We start from the raw sequence: 17369 nt of genomic DNA, 5'->3' as shown, positions 1-17369 counted from the left end.
AACATCTGATACTGTGATGGAGATAGAGAACCATTCCCTGAAAAATTAAAGTGAATTCACACACACACACACACACACACACCAGACATTCTGATGTTTTCTCTTGGCGTCTGGCACTACAATCAGTGCAGATTTTCTGGAACATTTTTCTCTTGTGTGCTGATGGCAGCAAGCCTCCTCGCACAGCTGGAGATGCTATTCCTGTCATGGGAGAGCTTGAAGGAATGATTACCACAGCCTGGTACAGTCAACCAGATGCCATCACATCACGCACTATCCTTACAGCTCCATTTTTCTTTAACGATATTATGTCACTACTACCAGCATATGCTCTTTTATCACTGGATTGGATTTCATATTTCCATATTTCATTTTCATATTTTGCTCTTTATTAATCTTAATACACAAAATCATGGGTGATACAAAATTTTCATATATCATAGCATTTTGCTTATATTCCTTTGCCAAAGTTTTACAAACCGTAAATCTTTACTTATCACCACAATAAACATTATTATTTTCTTGTGGAAAAACCCTGTAAGTCATTCTTTTTGAGTATATTTTGTAATAAATATACACACTCTAGCTGAGAAATCAAAACTCAGTTAACAGTTTTTATAGAAAAAAGAGGAAGCTGATATTTTCAGAAATTTATACCACACCCTTTATTATCTAGAAAGGTGAAAGAAGAAGCATGCAAATTTCAACTGAGAGTGAAGTGGGGGTGTGGTGGGTCCCGGGTCTGGACAGACTGAGGTTGAGTGTGGGTTTGGTTCTGGGTCTGGACAGACTGAGGCTGGGTGTGTGGTGGGCCCTGGGTCTGGACAGACTGAGGTGCTCTCCCAGAACCTGGCCTTCATCAGACAGCAGGCATTGCAGACTGGAAGAAGGTAGGTGCAGACATTTGTCTTCTTAGGTTTTTGGCATGATGGTTTTTAATGTAATGGATGAATGTAGGACATCTAGATGGAAAGATGAGATCACTACAAACACACTAGTATTTTGAACTTGAGTTGAGTGCACATCTAAACGCACCTTGGGAGGCAGTTTTTGATGCAAAGAATAAGGAAAATGAAAAGACAAACTCTTGGTAAATTGGCAGCAATATTTTCTCCTTCAGGGTCTATGACCTCAACAGGCAGGTGGCTAGGTTTAATAGTAGCAGACATTAATTTCCTCCTATTGAATATTCTGTAAGGCCATTTACACAGTGCTTGGCTACCCCCAAGATATAAGTGCCACTTTTGTACCCTTGAGGATAGCTTGTCATATTTACCCCTAGATGAAGAACTATAGACAAATACTGACTGTTAAGAGAGGCAGAATCTGTCTTCTCTAACAGTGAACTCCCAGATGGGTTATCCAATCCCAGGAGTTTATCCCTAAACAATATACATATGAGAAACACTAAATGGACCTACAGGTTGTATGTTTATATATATTCATATTGTATATTGATATATTCTATATAATCACATGCATATATAACAATAACAAAGAAGAAGAAATCATAAATATTAAAGACTGTGGGGAACATGGGAAAAAGTTGAACGGTAGAGAGGGTGGGGTGTAAATGATGTAAATACAATACTCAAGTATGACATTCTCAAAAATAAAATAACATTTAAAAAGGAATATAAAAGAAAGACAAAGGCCACACCTTAAATTGTAGACTGAGAATTTTGCACATGTTTAAAAATCTTCTACCATTATATTCATCTCTGACTCCTACATATTATCTCGATAATCCATCAGTTAACAATATCTATTCCATGCAGACTTAGTGGAGATGCAGAGAATGATGGATCCTGAGCTACCAACCAGATATGCTTAGTCTGCTCCCGAGATGGACTGTGACCTGGACTAGGTCTCCAAGCATCTCTGGCTTCATTTAGGGGACACATAGGCCATGAGCTGAAGTTGTTGATGCAGATGTTTATCAGCGGAAGACACAGGGCAAACTTTTAGCAGTATAAATATCAGAAAGAAGCTTGGACCAATTGTGCCCAATGCGCTCTTTACAGGCACAGTCACGGTAACCCAGAGACGGTAGCCAGAAATTCACATCTTAATGAAAGAGCTAGAAGTAGACTCCAGATTATCGGGTCTTAGGCCAGGCTTTTCCCTGCTCACATTTCATTTCTCGACAACCATCAATTACCAACAAACTTGAGATTTAGGCTGTGTCTGTGTGTGTTTTCTATTTGACAAAAGAGAGGCTCACCCTTTAGGTTCCTCTATTCTTCCTCATTAGTAATTGGCTCATGAGGAGAATATTAATAGACATCCAAGGAACTCAGCACACCGCAGAGGTCTGAAGGTATTTCTGAGAGGCACGGCAGAAGCCCTTTGTAAACAGAGAATAAACTGCATTGGAGAGGACTATTCTACAGCTTAGGTTTCCTTAAGAACACCTTTGCCTTTGGAGCACGAAAAGGAAGTACCAAAGGCAGGTGAATCCTCTCTTGCATGGCAGAGTGAATAGTATACAGCAGTGGGGAGTTGTATCTGATGACAGCCGGAGACCATGTGAGAAGAGTGATGGGTTTCTTTGCCGAGGTGGAGCAGATAGTGAGTTGGGGAAATGATGTCATTGGAAATAAATTCAGCTTGTACAAAGGCTCCAATAATCTATTTGAAAATGATGTCCAAAACAGCCATGGCTACCTAAAAAAAACTATGAACATTCAAAAATAAGGCAAGAAAATAGAAACAGAAGAGCTTCTCTTACCAAGAGATTAAAGCCATTTTTGTAGTTTATCTAAGCTAAACTTTTTGTGTTAACATGGGAGGGTTTATTTCAGAATTTACCCATAAGCAAGAACCCGACATTGAGTCATTTCCAGGGGTTCATCCAGAATTTCAATTTTATTTCAGCACTGTTTCTGTTGCCGTGGCAACCATGCAAGCACTAGAACAGACCACCATAGAGGTGGCCCCTGGAGGTGCTCTGCCTTCAGAGAGGTCTGTTGTAAAGTCACAACTGTGGAAAGAGAACGCAGATAAATTCTTGAAGGGGGAACCCAAAGTCCTCGGGGTAAGACATTTCTGGATCTGAGGGGAGAATGATTTTGCAAATATCTAAAGGATTAACAAATAAAAAAATCTAACGCAAGTATTTTGTCCCACTAACCTCATGGTCTCTCAACACTTCCCATGGTCACTAGCATTTGATTTTCAAATCTATCATTTGAAAACAGATATGTTATTCTGCCACATCAGATTTTCAATTTAATTATGTTTCAAATAGAGAAACTTCAGGTACATTCTAGGTTGTGTGTTATCCAAGATGACCCCATCCATTTCAGTGCAGACAGAAACCTAGGCAAGCTGCTGCTGCGCTCCAGTCCCAGGCCTGCCCAGCGGCGGGGAAACCCATACTATTCTTACACGTTTCTAGTGCTTTTCCTTCCTCTGCTGGTCAGATGATGAGAAATCCCCTATTTTCTGCATTCTTCTGTCTGCAAAAGAGTGTACCTAAAAAGAGAGAGAGAGAGAGAGAGAGAGAGAGAGAGAGAGAGAGAGAGAGAGAGAGAGAGAGAGAACTTCAAGAAATAACATCCTAAGCGGGTTAAAGGTCACTAAATGCAGAAGGTACTCACTGGCCGAACCTTCCAACCACTGGGTAGCTGCCCTAGGCAGCCACTTCCTTTTTCCACTTCACTGTTTTAGTTCTTGTAAATATTGAAAAATTGTCAGTCTTTTTATTGTTATCATCAGGAGACTTCTGCAGTCTTGTCGTGATTGCTGCACTCCAGGAGGCCTGGGGACAGATTTAAGAACTTTATTGGCTGGATAACAATTTTACCTCTTTTATTGCTTTTATTGAGCTGAACATTTTTCTGAGGGCAGTTTTACATTCCCAGTAGCTCTGAAGGAGACACAAAGATACAAACTCCCCATGCTGTGAGCTCTGAGCTTAGAGCTTTGTGTTCTATTAATGCTTTTAAATATTGATTAAGAGAAATCATGATATCAAGCATTATTAATTATTTTCAGTTGTTCTATCTTATATAGTACTATTCATAGTGGCTATTTCTTTTTTTGAGATTTGGTACATGGTATTCTCAGGCAATTCCTCTAAGTATATTGGATTTGTTGGCCTCTTCTTTTTGGTTCCCACAATGCTGTCCCCTGCATGATTTCTGACAGTGTTAGTTACTTGTCTCCCACTTATCTTGTCTAGCAAGTAATTGATCGTATCCATCTTTAAAGGAAAATAAATCTGGGTTTTCTAATTTATCTCCATTGATTCCATATTTCGAATTCTAGTGATTTTCACTCTCATTTTATTTTGCCTTTGGATTAATTTCTTGTCCTTTTTGGGTGTTTCCACAAATTAAAGTGTAACAGGAGGAATGGGCTGCATCCTGCCACCCCACTAGCTTACACCTGAAATAACCACACAGAAATTGTATTAATTAAATCACTGCCTGGCCCATTATCTCTAGCCTTTTATTGGCTAACTCTCACATATTGATTTAACCCATTTCTACCAATCTGTGTAACACCACGAGGTCGTGGCTTGCTGGGAAAGATCCTAACCAGCATCAGTTTCAGGAAGGAGCTTCATGGCGTCTCTCTGACTCTGCCCTTCTTCCTCCCAGAATTCAGTTCTGTCTTCTCCACCTACCTAAGTTCTGCCCTATCAGGCCAAGCAGTTTCTTTATTGATTAACCAATGAAAGCAAATTAGTGGTTTGATAGCACTTAGTACAGACATCATTTTTGTGGTGATAATGTTTCACTTTTCTGTGTCTAGGTTGTCCAAGTTCTGATTGCTCTCATAAACCTCATTTTGGGTATAATAATCATGACAGAAATAATAGATGTGCGCTCAGCATTTTCAGTGTACGTATATGCCCCAGTTTGGGGTTCCATCGTGGTGAGTAGCACACCTTCTTATGTAACTGGAGACAATAACACTCTGTTGTGACTCCACTAACCTTAGGGGGAATCCTCTCTTTACTCTTTCAGTAGTCCATAAGTTTGAGAACAGTGTATCTGTTTTGTCAGTTTTTTCCTTGTTCATGTTGCAATACCAATAGACTCTTCACATAAACTAGGTGGGTTGTTTATTTAATATGGCATTTAGGGTACTGTGTCAGCATGTACTCATGTACTCCCACAAAGGTTACTTAAGCATTGTCACAACCAATTTCCTTAGGAGTCCAGAGGCTAGTCATTCCTAGTGGTGGTTATTCAGTGGTACAAGGATGTCATCACATCTTGATACATATTGATGTAGCTCAGTCATTGTTAACAAAGAATTTACCAGTCTATTCTTCAGCCAAGGATAATGAACCTGCATCTTTAACTTGTGGAAATTGAGATTCACTTCTCTAGCTGGGAAGGGATCACTGAACTCTGAAGCTCATGAAAGAATGAAGGAAATGAGGGACTTGTTAGCAATGCAGAGGAGGCAAAGCTGAGCAGGTGGTTAGCAGTGCCTGGCTAATCAACTCTCAGTCAATGCTTAAGAGAATAGAAAACCTAGGTAAATTCTGTTCCAAATTTTAAAGAAAGTAACTATTAAAAAATTGAAAAAGAAATTTTAATAATTAAAAAATTTCCTCTATAATAAAATTTAAAAAGTTTTGTAAAAAAAAGAGTGTCAATTAAGTATAAAATAGCAAAAATTTTCTTACCTATATATTATGAGCTGACAAGTGGAAAGTAAAATGCAAACTTGGTTATTTTACAAGTGAGAATTCCATTGAAAAATGAGGGCTCCATTTATTAATAAACTTGAGAATGAGAAAATTTAGAGAATTTGAAGACCTGGTACCTTAATTTTCCCTTCCTATTTTCAATAGGTGTTTAATATTTGAGAAATGCCACAGGCTCCAATAGTTTTCAAAGTTACATGACATTTGACATGTCAATAATAGTATCAATGATTATGATAATAGCAGTAACAGCACCTATAACTCCAGTAATAGTTTTCATTGCATGTAACCTAGGAATATTGCCAACTATTTTGTATGTTATGTTCCACTTCAATCAATCACCACAACTTCTGAGAGATTTGTTTTCATTGTCATTGTATAAATGAAGAAAACGAGACTAGGAAAGGTTAATATACCCAAGATGTACTCAGCCCATGAATGAGGACTCAGAATCTCTCATATCTCCCCACCACTGCCTTCTTCTTCCATCTTTATTTTCTATTAAGTACTATCCTGGAAACCAACTCCTATAGTTTTTGATGGAGAATTGAACCTAAGGGCTCAGCCCTGCATGGGAAGCAATTGGCTGAGAGCTATCTCCCCAAACTTATATGTATATGTTGATTTTCATTTTAATGTTGTGATAGTGCTGATGCTGCTATAACTTTTAAATCTTCTAAGCCAAGTATGGAAAGCAAATGCAGACATCCGTATAATAGTTTAAAGTCACTTGAGTCAGGTTGACAGCAGTCATTTAGAAGAAATTGAAAATAATTGCCAAATTGCAGGACTCAAATGAGCTACAGCATTCTAGTATAATTTTTGTCATTATTTTATTTACAGCTTTTAATATATCTTCAACAAGAATAATTTCTGGTCCGATTTTGTTTGGCTATCTTCTTCAGTTTCAGGCCATGTGTGCAAAAATCTAATTATAAGGATTGGGGAGTTTTATCCTTCATTGATCTTAAACAATTTTGTTGGGATGACAGTTTCATAATTTTAAAAAACCTTGATGATTCTTCCACGGACTCCCTTTCCCCCTGTTCTTCTGGTAGGGGAGGTATTGTGACAACTGGCCACTTTAGTAGACCCAACTGACATAGAAGTGAGTTTTAGTATGCTATGATTTATAAAAGCTATTTAAAAATTGTTAACTTGAAATTTTCCTCTTATTATCAGTTCATAATCTCAGGATCCTTGTCAATTGCAGCAGGAATGAGAACTACAGAGGTCCTGGTAACTATTTTCTCTTATTTTGCCATTACATGAGAATGATTTCATCAAGTATACATTCTGCTAATATGTAAAAGAGGTTGGTTCTACTTTCCTAAGGCCAAGGCTCTGCATTTTAAAAAGATCTGACTTTTAAAGGTGTAGCTGAACTACTTGTTCATAAAAGGTCTCATCATATCTGAGTGGATGGTGTGTCCAAGCAGTTGCAGAGAGAATCTTGGTCCTGGTGAAACCAGAGAAGTGAAGTTAGACACGTGAACCTTGAAGCTTCAGATCATGCCCATGACAATGACACCAAATATTTGCAGTGGCAATAACATCATTAACTGACAGGTTAAAATGGTTTCTACAAATGTATCTAAAATAACATTTTTTTAAAAAAATTATCACAGAGGCCATAGAGATAGCTAAGTGATTAAGAGCACTTATTGCTCTTGCAGAGGATCCAGATTTGATTCAGAGTTTCATATAATGACTCTCAGTTATTCAATTTCAAGGAATATAGACCCTTCTTCTGATTTTCGCAGCTACCAGGCATGTAAATACATGTAGACAAAACACATGTACACATAAAATAATAAATGATTTTAAAAAGACAGTAACAATAGGATTTCTGTCAAAAACTGATAAAAGGCAACAACCAAGAGTTCAGCAATTATTTCACTCACTTGCTAAAAGCTGCAGTTGAATTTCCCTTCCTGCAGCAGGTAAACATCAACTTTTGCACCATGACCAAGTGACCCTTCTATACCTGTGCTCTTGTCTACCTCCTTAGCATCTTTTTTTTTAAAAAAATATTTATTTATTATGTATACAATATTCTGTCTGTGTGTATATCTGCAGGCCAGAAGAGGGCAGCAAACCTCATTACAGATGGTTGTGAGCCACCATGTGGTTGCTGGGAATTGAACTCAGGACCTTTGGAAGAGCAGGCAATGCTCTTAACCTCTGAGCCATCTCTCCAGCCCCCTCCTTAGCATCTTTAACCAGCTTTGACCATAACATGTACCTCATGTCATGAGATCTGCAAGGTTACACAGAAGATCAGCTAATATTTAGAAGACAACCCCACCAGCGATTTACACATTGAATGAAGGTTAAATTCATACAGGCATGGCCTGTGAAAAATATTACCTTTGAGTAGCTGCTGTCTCTAATTGCAGATTCTCTTGTGTGATAAGATACTCCCCTCTAACTCAGCTTTGGGACTTTCAACCAGTGCATGCCTCATATGTTGGGCACAATCTTCCTGTGTTGTTAGTAGGATGACTTTTTCCCCAAACTGTAATTCTGGCAAATAAAATATGACAGTCAAACCTTTTGTCCCACACTGCTATAAAAAAGCAGAAGCCTGTTCTTTGTAATTAACTCCCCGGCAGTATGATTTGGCCAGATGGAAGTCCTTATGGGGTGATCACAGGAGGAACTTTTACAGAACAGATTTGCAGGTGATAGAGCATAGTCCTTTAAAGATTTATGACAAATTAGGTTGGTATTGCAGGTGTCTGACCTTGTTATATCATAGTCCTTTGAGAGAGCAATAGGACCTATGTGGTCTGAAGTGCTCTTCAGCAGCATCTCTCTGCTCTCATTCAAAATAGCAATTAACACTTTGTGCCAGCTTTTGATACATAAAAGAATAACTGTTTATGTTTAGATCTTAAGATTTAGGTGATTAAAAATGATGTTTATTGAAAACCATATTCAAGTATTATTAATCACACTTGTGAAATGTAAAATAATGCATGTATTCTTTGCCTTTTCCTTAGATCTCACAGTGGTTTAGTTTTCTGCATTTTGTAAGCTGTAGCAGCCTTAATAAGAGAGGGCTGGAACCTCCTCATAGCTGCAGCTGAGCTTAGCTACAAACTAGACGATAAGTTTTGCTGCATATCTTCAAAGAATGCCTCTGTCCCTGAGAATATTCCTTGCAGTATTTTTATTACTAACAAGTTGTTAATGAATGGATTTATATATGGTTTTGATTTTGTGATGGCAGAGGAACTCAGAGAGCACGTGTGTGAGTTCATTCCCTTACCTCTCAGACTAACAATTGTCTAAGTCCCTCTTGCTATACTGAGACATCCTACCTAAACCCCGTGAGAAAGCCTGCAGATCTGGACTCTGTTCTCTTTCGATTCTCATGTTAGAGACACAGCACACTTTCAGTTTCCTGAGTAGTTTTACTTCTCATAATAAAGTTACTTTTATTGAACCACGAGAAGGGAAGTGTGAAACCGAATCTACAGCATAGGGGAAATATGCCAGAGAGCCATGCCGTGAGTGATTATCAACATTTATACAAGGAACACAGTCAGACGTCTGAAGAGTGTGGTGGATATTGACAGGCAGGACCTTCCAGATAATGTGTCAAGAGCTGAAATTTTCACTACAAAATTTGAAGAGCATGTTATGCCCTTGAGTGTCATCTCAGGGGGCCAGAGGATTTCATCTTAAGAAAATGGCATAATGCTTTTACATTGTCAAAGGATTGGAAGTAAAGATACCTTAAGGAAAGACACAGATTCTGCATTTGGCAGAAATAGGATGAATTGTATCAATAAAATCATGCTGCATTTCAAATATTGATGGAGTACATGAAAGATGCTATTGAATTAACTGGTTCTCATTCCTTTCTAGGTCTCCACCAGCCTAAGTTTTAACACCATTAGTTCTGTGGTGGCTGCAGCAACAAGTATAATTGGTTTCTTCAGTGTACTTATAAGTTTACATTCCACACTCCTTAGAATTGCTGTTGTGAGTATTTCCTTTGCTGATGGGCTGCCACTGTGGAGATAAGGGTTCCCTGACTCTTGCAAAGGCAGCAATCAACGCTGTAAAATGTGACTGCCAAATCTCTTTGGGGAGCTGCGAATGATTGGGAAGTAGAACAGTTAATTATTTAGGGGTCAGGTGATTATTTCCCTTCTTCTATAACTAAGTAAAAGAAAACCACAAATGTGGCTAGTGCAGAGACATAGGGCCCATATGTCCTGTCATCTTGAATTGGCATCCCAGATAGGCCCAAAATAAAACCAAGTTTCTAAGAAAGGGAGGTTCCAAAACTCTAGGAAAAAAGATATATTGTTTAGCTTATGATTTTACAAAACAGGTTTAAAAGGGTGAGTTCTTTGTACAAAAGAAAAAGCCATATGGAATTATCAGTGACCATCTAAAATGATCTAAGTAATAATAATTCCTATAGCGTAAATTAGTATATTATAAACTTATATACACATACTACTTCTGTTGAAAGTCTTCCTTTTGTCTTGTTTATGTTGCTGTTTTCAGTTTGTGTGTTTGTTTGATATTTCTGGAGATGTGAATCTTGCTATATACCCTGGGTATCCCACACATTAAAAAACACCATCTCTTCTCAATGTTGGGATTCTAGCTGTGAGCAACCAGACCCAGGCTCTACTTGTTTATGTAAAATAAATTATGTTATGTGAGACTGTTTATAAATTATATGAAAGTGATTAAATTGTAAGGAAGGATATGAGGCATATAGACAGGACTTCGGTACTCTCTGACGCTCAAAGAAACTCTTATCTAGATGGTCACATTTCTGAGGACAAGGCTACCATCCCTTCTACTTGTTATTCTCCACTGTGCCTGTCACAGTGCCTGAGACACAGAGGCTACTGGATCTGTTGAGGCAGGAGCAAGGAATATCTCATCACAAAACATGCAAATCTTCTCAGAGCCTGCTGAATCAGTATCTCTCACATGCCAAGGTTCTGATCTGTTGACTAATCTACAGTAGAGGGAGCATTTCTCATCAATGAGAGAAAGAGACAGAATATTCAAACCCAACAATTCCAGGCAAGAGAAATTCAAAACCAGTTCAAGGCAAGAGAATTCAGAACAAATGTGCTGCTTCCTTTTTCCTCCATTTTGATCCTGTGGCTTGGTAAAGAATCAGACAAAGCCAAGTGCACTGAATACTAACGAATGTGGTATTTAACACTCCAATCATTTACCATACTTGCGACAATTGCTACCAAATTAGCACATAATCCAGATGTATTACAGGATGACAGAAGTTCAAAATGAATCTCAATTGCATACAATCAAAATGTTGGCAGGGCTGTTGTCCTTCCTGGGAGACATAGGGAAAGGTAATTTTCTTGTCTTTTATGTTTCCACCTTCTGTCTGCATCCCTTGGATCATCATTCTGTCCTCTGTTTTCAAGGCAAGTACCACAGTCTCTTAGACTTTGATTATTCAGCATCTTGCTTCTACTTGTGAAGTTGCTATGGTAACTTGGATACCCTGCAGAGGCCAGGATAGTCAGCCTATATTATCTAATAAACAACCTCTGTTCCCAATGCAAACTCAGATCTCGTCATTCCAGAGTTCGGTTCGAAATCCAACCTGCAAGCCTCTTCTCTTCAAAAGTAAAATAATATTATTGTTTTCTCCGTGTGAAATTTCTAGCACCAGAGTTAGGCAGGCTTTGGGGTTTCTGATGATTTTTGTTAGTAAAAAAGTGAGAGAAGAAATGGTATTCAAGAGGCCGGAAAATTGTCTAAGGCTTGGGCCATATCAAAAGCTAGATTTCCAACCCCCTGGCCAGGGTCTTTCCTTTTTGGCATGGTAGTGGGGAGCATATTTCAAATATATAATCTCTACTCGCTATTTACATTACTTCATATAAATCTGTTTTTAGGGTATAGATGCTTTGATACTCATTTTAAATGTGCTAGAATTCTGCATCGCTGTGTCCACCTCTGCCTTTGGATGTAAAGCAACCTGTTGTAACACCAGTGAGGTGAGTAGCAGTCCTTGTTGGATGGTGTTTAGTAGGTCTCTATCGCTCTAGTAATCAGTCTCACAATTCTAATAGCTTACAAAGACACATCTTCATTGCTCTTAGTGCCCGCAAGTCCAGACCATCCACAGGTCAGCTTGGTCCTAGCTCAGACGTACAAGTCTGTTTTACCAGGGACTGAGGCAGCCTTTGGGGTTCTTAGTTTCATTAATAAAAGAGTTTAAACCCAGACTAGGAAGGAAGCTTAAGAGCACGTTCTTGACAGTTTGAGGGACAGACAAGGTGGAAATTCCTACAGCCTTCAGAGAGAGGGAGATGGAAAGAAAGACTCTTCAGTCTGTGAAAACGTGTTAAGGATTGCCAAGCCACAGATCTGAGTTCAGAGGTTACCCAATTCCAGATCCTCGTTTTACAAAGCAAAGGACTGTTCCAGGGACTCATGCTTAGAAACTAAAACAGAGTCCATTTACTAAGAAAAGCATTTCTAAAGATGGAAGTGCATTTGTGAGCTGTAGAAAGAACCTGAAAGGTATCCAGCCACAGAATGTAGCATCCTTTACAGGACTGTTTTAGACACTGCCTTTTTGTTTGTATCCCATTGATCTATTGCCAATCAGTCCCACCTAGCGTGCTCTGTTCCTAAGATGAAACCCAGCTGAAAAAGGGTTTCTAGTCTTCTTCTGTGTTCAGACTTCTTTCACATGCTAATGTTTTTTATTGTTTTAAATACCATAATTGCATCTTGTATGCTTTGATCAAATCCAGCCCCATTTTCTCCACTCTGATTCCTCCTTTCAAGGCCCCATTGTCATGCATAATGTGTGTTCAGGGAGCTGACTGGGCCGTTGTTTATCAGTAACTTCCAGCTGGTGCACATCTGGCCATTGTCTTTCCCCAAGGACTGCTGCAGATGTTCTTGGGGACTGAGGAGGAAGAAGGTCACATAGGGATAAGAAGGTCACTCCTAAGTGAGAAACTTAGGAGTAAAAAAAATACCAGAAGTAGACCATGATGATGATATGCCAGCAGAGGCCTCAAAGACTCAAATTTTCAAGTAGAGAAAGTAGCCAGTGAAACCCAGAAATTGCTCCCTAGAGCCGAGTAATGCTGTTCCTGATGATTTCCTGTTTATCCACCACAGCAGTGGCCTGGGCCATGTGATGCTTAAGTAGCACATCTTCTTCATGCTGCCACTGCCCCACATCACTTGAGCTTGTGAAGGACAGAATTTTCCCAAGTCTCATGATGCTTCTGCCATTCTGGGCCACTGTCATGTGTGCAGAACTTTGTTCACGGCTGTCACACCAAAGTCTGGATGTGATGCTGTCAGCAGGGGTAAACCACTTTGGAAGAACGCCATTGTCATTTTCCATAACACCTTGTTTCGTTAAGCCATTTAAAATGGAATGGAAAAATCAATGCTCCAAGATGCAGCTGCAAATATCAAGTTCTCTGGTCCACCTCTGCAATAGAATGAGTGTCCTATGTGTACAACACTTGATCCAAATGGTACCTAAGACACCAAGCAGGGTGAGGTGTGATTCAGTTCAGTAGTGACAATGTAGATACTGCCAAGGGGGACATAAAGGGGTAAGGAATAGGAAACTCTGGGTATACTGGATGACTCAATGACATTTTGATTCATTTCACAGGTTGTTGTAATTCTACCACAAAATCCTGCTGTGTCTGCAGCGGCAACTCCCATGTTACTTCAACCATTGGCACCACCAGTATACCAAGAAAGAAATGTTCCAGAAAATATATATAAGAATTACACTTGAGAAAGAGTCTAGTTTTGACTGTGTGTGTGTGTGTGTGTGTTTGTCAGAGAGAGAGAGAGAGAGAGAGAGAGAGAGAGAGAGAGAGAGAGAGAGAGCCTGCTGTATGTGATTTCAAAATCAAAATTTCTCATTCTTTGTTTCCCTATAAATTTAACAATTCATTGCACTGGATCTTGGAGTATCAGACCTGCTAAAAATAAATAAACCCAAGCATTTACTAGGCTAACAATACCTGGATATCTTTCATTCATTGTATGTACAAGGGTATTGAATTGGCAAAGAAGTTTTCAATGTAGACTGAAAAAAATTTGTTAGTGAAATGAAATCTCCAAGAAGTGAAGACTACAGTCCACATTGTATTTGGGGTTATTGCTAAATAAGTCGATTTGACTACTCATGATCATGTAAAGACACATGAAGTATGCAAGACAACATGTGCGTTAAATCACTAATTATAGCAACCAGCAATCAATTTTAATATCTATGTGCATGTGCATCACATAATGCCAGAGTGTATCCTGAAAAATTACAGTGAAGACAAGTAAGTGAAATCAGAATACCTGATCCCTAAATACACACACATATACACACACAGAGTGTGCCTCTCACTATATATGTATCATATATATGTGAGTATACATAGTATACGTATAGTGTAGATACAGAGAGAACACACACATATATGTATGTATTTATGTATTATATATAACATAAAAAGCAGTTTCTTATTGTTGTGGATTGAATCTACAGTGTCCTCTACAGGCTCACATGTTTGAACACTCGGTATTCAAGTGATGCCACTCTTTAGAGTGGTTGCTGAATCTTCCCAATATGAGGTCAAACTTGTGAAAGTAAGTCACTGAAGGGTAACTCTAAAGGTAACACTTATCACTTCCTGGGGTGGCAGCCTCCAGACAGCACAGGGCTCGAAAGAAATCCACAGTATCAATGTATACTAGAGTTTTCCACCTGATTTACACTCTTTCTTTTTTTTTATTTTTCAAGACAGGGTTACTCTGTGGTTTTGGAGTCTGTCCTGGAACTAGCTCTTGTAGGCCAGGCTGGTCTTGAACTCACAAAGATCCGCCTGCTTCTGCTTCCCAAGTGTTGGGATTAAAGGCCTGCGCCACCACCACCCCTTATAAGGAATCTTAAAGGAATCACAAACCTAATCTTTTACACATGAAAACAAATCATTCAGCTGTACTTTAAGTCTTTAGGGTGCATACTCATCCACTGATAGTTTCTTATATCAGGAGATTGTGGGCAGGGATGAGCACAAGGAATTAATCATCACCTCTGATCACCAACCAAACCTACCCAGGAAAGTATGATCAGTTAGCAACAGTTGGGTTGAATTGCGTTTTTGACCCTAAACTAATGAATTTATAACTCGGCTATGTGTCCTTGTGAACTTTAGGTTGTTTCCTGGGATTATCATCTCAAAACTATTATCAAAATATCTGATTTAACTTGAAATTATTTAAAGTTTTGTTTCAGTGTAGCGCCTGTACTACGGGACTGTATGTGAGCCAGGAACTAGGCTGTAGATTTAAAAACATACACATACAGACACAGACACAGGCCACAGGTCATTCTTGAAACAAGAATGCTAACTTCATTGTGCTCCAGGTAAGCTTATATAGGGATCCTTAACTGATAGCCACTCCCCAGCTCCTAGGATTTTCAGCTGTAAAACCCACCAGAATTCCCTCCCCTGCTATCAGGAACTCATGAGAGTCTCCTGCTCAGAGCAGCTGCAGGGGCAGGAAAACAAGTTGTTTCACTCCAGCAAGCAAAGGGTCTGAGGCAGTCAAAGAAAACAAACGGGCCAGAGGTCTGCAGCCCCCAACATTTCAGCTACTGATGCACACTGAAACCTGTGACTGTAACTTTCAGGATTAAGATTAAATGAATTTGAGCCAGCCTGGCTCCTGGGACTCAATTGCTTTTCTTAATCATTAACTTGAGCTACATCTATGCAGCCTTTAAGTGAAACTCCTAGGGGCTAGCTGTGTAACATTTCCTTGTATATGTTTTTATTCATCAAAACTCTGTATAAGCTAACGCATTTATTATCAAATAGACGGTACAGCTTGGGGAGGAATTACTTTCACAATAACCTACAGATAAAAAAGCCCAATAGAACAGGATGATTCCATGAGATAAACACACTCTGTTACAGGCAGTGGGGATCTCCTCACACCCATTCACACCATGCCAGATACCAGAGAAAGATGGCAGCAGCAAACATTCAAAGGCATAGTAGAAACAAGATGTTCCGAGTTCTGTGGTCTTGGGGCCTTGCCTTCCAAGATCGACTCATCAGAGAGTTTCCTCCTGGTAGTCTGACACCTTAAACTTCAATTGCCACCTGCTACTCTTCTGACTCGGCCCTTGGCGTACACTGCCTTCCAGTTACTTCATACGTTTGCTCCTTCTGAACTCACTGATGGAGGATTGACTCTACTACATGTGACTGCTACCACAGCCCTGCCCCACCATCCCTTCCTCACAATGGCCGACCATACCTGCAGAAACCATTAGTTAAAGTCAACTTCTACTGTTTTTATATGCCTTTCATTTGTACATTGCTTGGAGTAATGAGAAAAGTATTTAATATACTTATATACCCTCATTATTAGTAGTACATTCCAAAGTTTATGAACATAATCTAGTATAAAATTCCTACTAAATTTTCTACCACTGTCCACAAATTGTATATATTTATATGTAAACAAATTATGCATAATTTGTCTATAATAATATGTCTTACGTTTACTCATATATTAAAATAAATATGGTTGGCTTATAACTATAGCTGCCTCTCTGGTCTTTTTAAGAGTGCCATCATCTAGATGATTAGGTTGTATCCCACTCTGGTTTCATTCTGTGATGTTCTTATATTGTTTTGTAATTTAGGGGCTTAGTCTGGATTGTTTGTTTTATAAAATATTGCATGTCCTTGAAACTTACCCCCAAATTCAGATGTTGAAATCCTAACTTCCAGTGTTTGTGGGGTGTCTAAAGTAGGAGAGCAGGTCACTCAGGAATGATGCAGACCCCAGAGAGTTCCCACATGCCCTTCTTCCATGCAGACACAGTAAAAGGCAGTTATCTGTAGACTAAAAAAACATTCTCATTGGACATGTATCAGTGTCTTGATTCTGAAGCCCCAGCCTCGAGAATTGTGAGAAACAAAAGTTCCATGTAAGAAAAGTGTTGCCTACTGGCTGCTGTCATTATAAAGATGTATTTTCACATGCATTGCTGAGAAGGTACCAGTAGACATACTCTTTGGGTCGAGGTGAATATTATGTTCCCCAACAAGTTTTACTGAATGGTGTTAGCATCCTTAAAAATTTCCAACGCATTCTTAGTTCATTTAATATTTGTTGAATGTTTGTGTTACCTTTTTGGTTAGAAGCACAGTACAAAGTCTCTGCTATCAATCTAAATTTCCAAGAAAGAAATAAGTGTAAATAAATTCTTGGATAAATTGATTTTAAGTATGTGTCAATATTTACTGTTCATTTTGGAATAAGTCTAGATCCTGCGTTGTTACAGACCAGCTCAGCCAGGGCACTGGGAACGATTTGACAAGGTCTCAGGAATAGGTAGGTAAGGAATCGGCCAATGACAAACAGGCATAAGACTCAAAGGAATTGTATTTGAATGTGTCTTTACTAGGTACGAGGCTCATCCTTTATATAGAAAAGATTGTTTAACAGCATGTATGTTTTTCCATGTGATACAGAATACTTTTAGAATTATTATATCAGATATATGAGAATGGAATTTCATCAGACAAATGTCCCCAGTGTGAGTCTGTGTTTGATCATGTTAGATATGGCTTTGTATTAGTTTTGATATAAATCTTCATCTAGGCTATGAGTTCATGGCATTTTG

The 17369-nt window shown here is 38.9% G+C and overlaps 1 protein-coding gene across 1 annotated transcript; it reads left to right on the top strand.

Moving 5' to 3' along the window:
- Positions 1-734: 734 nt before the first annotated feature.
- On the top strand, positions 735-16167 carry LOC142850246 (membrane-spanning 4-domains subfamily A member 4D-like). Its single transcript, XM_075973549.1, has 7 exons — positions 735-890; positions 2878-3037; positions 4762-4884; positions 6851-6907; positions 9545-9661; positions 11578-11679; positions 13332-16167. Exons 2-7 carry the CDS (start codon positions 2903-2905, stop codon positions 13458-13460), a joined length of 663 nt encoding a protein of 220 aa, XP_075829664.1. The 5' UTR covers positions 735-890; positions 2878-2902; the 3' UTR covers positions 13461-16167.
- The last annotated feature ends 1202 nt before the right edge of the window (positions 16168-17369 follow it).

The sequence above is a fragment of the Microtus pennsylvanicus genome, chromosome 5 (assembly GCF_037038515.1).
Source record: "Microtus pennsylvanicus isolate mMicPen1 chromosome 5, mMicPen1.hap1, whole genome shotgun sequence".
In the NCBI taxonomy this organism is placed as follows: domain Eukaryota; kingdom Metazoa; phylum Chordata; class Mammalia; order Rodentia; family Cricetidae; genus Microtus; species Microtus pennsylvanicus.
The sequence above is the reverse complement of the archived record's forward strand: the minus strand, read 5'-3'. Positions and strand labels throughout refer to the sequence as shown.